This window comes from Aegilops tauschii, chromosome 7 (assembly GCF_002575655.3).
Source record: "Aegilops tauschii subsp. strangulata cultivar AL8/78 chromosome 7, Aet v6.0, whole genome shotgun sequence".
NCBI lineage: Eukaryota > Viridiplantae > Streptophyta > Magnoliopsida > Poales > Poaceae > Aegilops > Aegilops tauschii.
In genome coordinates this window covers 77,948,843-77,955,398 of record NC_053041.3, presented here as the reverse complement: position 1 = coordinate 77,955,398, position 6,556 = coordinate 77,948,843, and the positions used below count along the sequence as shown (strand labels likewise).

The 6,556-nt window shown below is 49.5% G+C and overlaps 1 protein-coding gene across 1 annotated transcript; it reads left to right on the top strand.

The window, feature by feature from the left end:
- Window positions 1–239: 239 nt before the first annotated feature.
- On the top strand, window positions 240–922 carry LOC109754407 (histone H3.2). The gene has a single exon (XM_020313318.3). The coding sequence runs from the start codon at window positions 316–318 to the stop codon at window positions 724–726; it is 411 nt and encodes a 136-aa protein (XP_020168907.1). The 5' UTR covers window positions 240–315; the 3' UTR covers window positions 727–922.
- The last annotated feature ends 5,634 nt before the right edge of the window (window positions 923–6,556 follow it).

Genomic DNA, 6,556 nt, shown 5'->3' with positions numbered 1-6,556 from the left:
AGAAAATTAGGGGCAAGTATGCATTTTGCTCTACCAGACCGTCCCCGGCACCGCTCGTCGAGCACACGGATCGCGATCCGCGTGACGCCCCAAACTCAAATCCCCGCCGTCCATTCGGCCGCGATCCAACGGCGCCGATCCCACCCTCCTCCCGCCAGCCCGCGTGGGCGAAACCCAAACCCCCAAATTACCGCGCGCAAAGCATCCCGGATCCCCTTTAAAACCCACCTCCATTCCAGTCCGCAATTCACCACCGCGAAGAAAGATCTCATCTTCCAAACACCAGAGCGCCAGATCCCCATCCCCTCCACCACGATGGCCCGCACGAAGCAGACGGCCCGCAAGTCCACCGGCGGCAAGGCGCCCAGGAAGCAGCTGGCCACCAAGGCGGCGCGCAAGTCCGCCCCGGCCACCGGCGGCGTCAAGAAGCCGCACAGGTTCCGCCCCGGCACCGTCGCGCTCCGGGAGATCCGCAAGTACCAGAAGAGCACGGAGCTGCTCATCCGCAAGCTCCCCTTCCAGCGCCTCGTCCGGGAGATCGCGCAGGACTTCAAGACCGACCTCCGCTTCCAGTCCTCCGCCGTCTCCGCCCTGCAGGAGGCCGCCGAGGCCTACCTCGTCGGGCTGTTCGAGGACACCAACCTGTGCGCCATCCACGCCAAGCGCGTCACCATCATGCCCAAGGACATCCAGCTCGCCCGCCGCATCCGCGGGGAGCGCGCCTAGGTCTTGGTTCGCCGGTAATACTGCTGGGTAGTAGCTGTTCTTGTCTCGTGATCTGGATGTGTGTCGGGTGCCTCTGTTTGTTGGTGTTCATATGATGTGTCGTCTGGTCCTATGTATCGTCATGCTCGAATGAAATTGCAACGGAAAAGTTCAGTCATCGATCTGATGCTCGAATGAATTTAATTTTGCTTGTAAATCGCTCCGTGATTCTGCGATGGTGTTCTTGTCACATGTACCAAGTTGTTGCAGTGATGGAATTAGAAGACATGCCGCGTCCCATGGGCTTCTTGTCTGTGTGAAGTACCACAATTGTGGCATCACATGCAGATTGGTATCATGATTGCTAATTTTTACGTGTCAGTACCAACATTGCTCTAGATTTTTGCAAATAGGTCTAAACTGCGTATAAACACGTATTGACGGTGTATCTGACTAGCGGGGCCCGCCCGTCAGGTGCCGATGTGGCATTTTTTTGTAGAAAACCCCTGCCCTCGCCCTCTCGCTCCGCGCCCGCCTCGCCGCCCTCGCCCTCGCCCTCTGCGCCCGCCTCCATCTCCACCCCGCGCGCTCCACGAGGAGTCGGAGGAGCCCCTGCTCCCCAAGCCAGCCGAGGTGTTGGACGCGAACGCGCTCCCGCCGCCGCCGACGGCGAGCCCGTTGAGGCCGGCCTGCCCCTGCATCCCGCCCTGTCGGTACTGCGCCCACATCCTCTGCTCCTGCGCCAGCAGCTCCTGCTTCCTCTCCATCTCGGCCATCTGCACGTAGGACGGCGGCGGCACGGATAGCGAGGCCGCCAACGGGTCGCCGCCGACCGCGCCGTCGGGGCCCGGGAGCGCCAGGATGTGGGTGGCGGGCGCGCCAGGGAGCGCCACGCTGCTCGCGCTCCCGGACGCGGCCTGCGCGCGTGCGTGCTGCCGGACGGCGCCCTGGTCGTACATCCCGTGCAGGAGGAGCGGGTCCATGCCGCCGCCCAGCGTCGCGGTCTGGCGCGACAGGCTGCTCGCCGTCTCCACTAGGGCCAGCTCCCAATCGGCCTTCCCCGGCGGGGTGCAGGAAGGCGAGCGCGAGCAGCACGAGGGACGCGCGGCCGTGGAGCCGGAGAAGAGCGCGGCGAGCAGGGCCGTGCCGAGCCAGAAGGCGCGGAGGTGCGGCGGGTGGGCGCGCGCCGGGGCGGCCCCCGCCTTCTCCGCCGCGACGGTCCCACGCGGTCGGAGTCGAAGGGGCGTGCGGCGGTCGCAGATGACGGCGACGAGGTCGGAGAGGGCGGGGGGGGGGGGGTCGCGGAGGACGGCGACGAGGTCGGAGAGGGTGGGGCGGGTCCGGCGGAGGAGGTCCCCGGCCCCGGGCCGCTGCAGGAGCTCGTCGATCGCGGGGCGCACGGCCGCTCTCCAGCGAGGCGATCCGGCGCGGATGGAGTCGGCGGCGGGGCGGAGCAGGGCGGAGGCGCGGGTGGCGGCGGCGCGGAGCGCGAGAGCGGATGCGGCACCGAGGCGCGCGGCGCCGGTGACGAGCCGGGTCCACGCCGTCATGGCTGCGGGCGGGCGGGCGGTGGCTAGGGTGGGGAAGCGAAGAGGGGGAGGAGGGGGCGCGGCCGGGCTTGGTTGGTTGTGTCGTGTGTGGGGGAAGAGAGGGGCGGGGGTTTTCTGCAAAAAACATGCCACGTCGGCACCTGACGGGCAGGCCCCGCTAGTCAGATACACCGTCAATACGTGTTTATACGCAGTTTAGACCTATTTGCAAAAATTTAGAGCAATGTTGATACTGACACGCAAAAATTAGAAATCGTGGTACCAATCTGCATGTGATGCCCCAATTGTGGTACTTCTGTGCAATTAACTCCTTTTTTTTCACGTTCGTACAGGGATTTGGTCGACTCATTTGGGCTTCTGGCTTTGTTTATTGTCATTCTGAACCATGGTTGGGCTGGTTGATATGGATTAGTTGAAGGTGAAGTGGCGACATGTGATGTGATTCTGAAGTATGTGTCGTCTGCTTGTTGGAATTTTGCAATAGAAGTGGTCTACGTCATCTCTATTTCTCAGCTATTGTTAATTAAATTCTGTGATTGGATGTTATGTTTGGTGAATGATATCATCCTGAGAATGATTCTTGTGGTGTATTTTTTTTTTGGTTGTGATTGTTCATATGTTCATGATGGTTCAGAAACTTGCAGTTGACAACTACAGTAGATACTAGAATTTTTGTCTGATCCTTTCAGTACTGTCCATTTAATCTAACAGGTTTATAAGTGAAACGAGTATATATAAATAAAAGGACAAACTTACTCTAAGGTTATTATTTTCTGCATTATTGTACAGAGCTGTTAACTGAAAGAATGTATAATTTGGTGTTGGCAACACTATCTCTGACTAAACTTGTGCACGTCGCTTCGAAAACCTTCTGCACCGTGCTGTGTACGTCGCTGAAAATCCTTCTGGTACTTGAAAGGTTGCCGTTCACAATATTCAGGTGTGAAACTGTAATCTTCCTCATCTTATCCGGAGCAAGCCTTGGCGCCATACTTCAGCCCTGAAATCATCACCCAACCAGTTTCAGTAGTACTTGACACTTGTATTTTCAGATATGGCTACGGACCGAAACGACTAATGTACTCACTGGATGGCAGAAATGATTCGAGAGAGAGCTTTCCATGAGCTTCTGGATGCCTGAACATCTCAAGCATAACGTAATTTTTAATGATCGATGCATCCTGCAGCGTCCACCCATCGCCGGCCAAGTTGTCAGCATTTTAATGTATAACCATGAATTCTGCCACTGTTCACCAACAAATTAATCAGTGGTGTCATGCGGAAGCTCCACGAGGAAGGCCGGGTAGGATCTGAGACTGTCGCCATGTCGAACATCAAGAAGCCATGAAGCTGCGAGCCCAATGCTGTGCAAGTTCTGCAAATAGTTGAGCAGATGCCATACATCATGGAGTTCACCAAATTCGTCAACTATTTTGGTCATTTCAAGTTATAATAGTAACCATCATTTGTACTACCCCCAGTTACCTGTGATGTCCCCTACATGTGTCTGGCAACTGAAGGAAGAGTTTCCCTGACAGTCTATCTTGTACAGAAAACTGCTTAAGACATCATGTCAGCATCTGGTGAATTTTACAGTCTCGTGTACAGCAAACAATCCATGTTTGTCTGAACTGAAAATTTCACAAAGTTCAGACCATGTTCGTAGTGTCATGTTTTCAGACCATGTTTCTACAGGCATTTGGTGGATTTATTTGGGCTTTCGGCTCTGTTTGATGCGATTCTGAACTCGGCTGGGCTCGTTGATGTGGATGGCTCAAGGTGAAGTGGCGACATGTGATGTGATTCTGAACTGTGCTCGTCTCCTAGTTCAAAATTTGCAATGGATGTGATCATACTTTATCTCCATTTCTCAGATCTCGTTAATTAAGTTCTGTGCTTGGACGTTATGTTTGGTTAATGATATCATCTTGGAAATGATTCTTGTGCTGTAGTTTTTCTGGTTGTGATTGTTGATGTCTTCATGATGGTTCTTGTGCCTCAGAAGAAATTTGCAGCTGACAGTTACAGTAGAGGCTACAATTTTTTTGTCTGATCCTATCAGTACTATCCATATAATCTAGCAAGTTTACAACGTGTGGTGGTACATTATAAGAGAAACAAGTAGGAGCATATAACAGGACACACTTTAAGGATATTATTTTCTGCATCATTCTACACAGCTGTTAACTGAAAGAGAGGATTCGACAGAAACATTACCATGGGCTTCTGGATGCCTGAACATCTCAAGCATAACGGAATGTTTGTCAGTGTACATGGTCGACGCATCCTGCCGCGTCCACCTATCCTCGGCCAAGCTGTTGTTCAGCAGTTTATAGTACTTCACGACCGCGTTACTATACCTAGTCACTTATCAAGATCATTCCTGCTATGTGGAAGCTCCAGCAGAAAATCTGGGTAGCACGCGATCGGCACCATGCTGAACACACCATGAAGCTGCAAGCCACGATGCTTTACAGGTTCTGCAAATAGTTGAGCAGGTGCCATACATCACGGAGCTCACCAAATTCGCCAATTATTTTGGTCATTTCAAGTTATACTAACCCCCATTTGCTTCACAGTTGTTACCTCTACTGTCCCCTATATCTGGCTGACAACTGAAGGAAGAGTTCGCTTGACAGTTGTACAGAGAACTGCTTATTAAAACATCAGGTGGGCATCCGGTGAATTTTACGTACAAGCAAGCAACCCATATTTGTTTGAACTGTATAATTCACAAAACTCAGACCATGCTTTTTCTGTCAGGAGATCTTTTCACCATTGGCAGAACTCCTTCATCTGTCCAACTGGGCTGAACAAAGTTGGCCCAATTTAGCCCACCGGCCCACTCTCAAGAGTCCAGATGATTCAAGCTTTACCAGAGCTGTGCAATCATGTTCCTATATATGTAGTGCATACTACAATTTTTTTAGAAAGTCAGACCTTATAGACTTTGATCAAGTTTGTGGAGAAAACATTTACACGTAGAAAGTCAAACAAGTATCATTAGATTGATCATAAGAGTAGTTTTATATTTTATATATTTGGTATGGTAGATATACATAGTTTTGTCTATAAACTCGGTCAAACTTTGCAAATTTTTAACTTTTTAACAAGTCTATACACACTATGTTATGGAACAGAGGGAGTACTGCTTGTCCTGGTGCCAAACCGAGGAGGACACCCTCGCTTTATCTGTAGATGCAGAATCTTATGGAAATTTTACCCTTTCGGCCTAGCGCCAGTCTTCATGGCGTTTACGTTTTTCCTATGCCAATGTCTAAAATCTGGCAAGTTAAAGGCCATAGCCCATGGCGTTTATGCAGCTAGAAAATCAAAAGAGCTCTGTGAACAGTAACATCTAAAAAACCCCCGGAAAATCTGATTTTTTTGCGGCGCCATGTGACGAATGTTAATCCTTGTAAAATTTCATCATAAATAAACATTCGTGGGAGGAAGTCGTGGCAAAAAAATGATGCTCTAAAAAAGTTATTTTTGTAGTGCTGATTTTGCCACGGCTTCCACTGATGTCATTTTATGATGAAACTTTGTAATCATTGAAAACATTTGTTAAATGTTAACACAATTTTTTTATTTCAATTTTTATTTTATTTTTTGAATTTTACTGTTCACTCGAGCTGAGAAGGGCACTTTCGAGGAAAGCCCTCCTTTATCCGCGAACACCCAGTGCTTTTTATAACAAAAAACTCTACTTATGATTCCCTCTTCTAGTAGGGCGTTTTTGGAGGATGAGCTCCATGAAACCTGTTGTTTAAATATAATCAAATCAAACAAAATTGTTTCAGTTTTTTTGGAAAAAATATACACATATATATTCAAGCACGACGGAATAGTTTGAATTGACAGCTGCACACAAAAGAAAATCCTGGATGTTCTTTTTTAGGGGAAGAAATCATGGACGTTGACTATGAAGATTGCATGCGCTAAAAAGCCACATATCTGTTTTTTAGGTAGCCCTCATTTCTATGTATTTCATCATGAAAAATTACATATGTACATTATGTCTCTGGATATATGTGTATTTTTTATAGATATTTTTAAAATATTAAAATATGAATTTTAATTCGGTCTCCATTGAGCCCGAGCTCCATTTAAGTTGAATTTCACCAATTTGCAGCAATAAAAAACTAGTCGAATTTCCTACTGAAAAAAAAGAATTTCAACCTGGTGTAATTGTTCATTCATTTAAGAAAGTGTTTTGTTTTCTTTTGGCGGTGCTGTTGCGTTGGGGCACCTGCCCCTAGTCTCTTCTAGGTTGTTCGGTGGCTCCTGCCTCAGTACAT

Coding starts and splice junctions, on each gene's coding strand:
- LOC109754407 (XM_020313318.3), top strand. CDS start 316: ATGGCCCGCACGAAGCAGACGGCCCGCAAGTCCACCGGCGGCAAGGCG.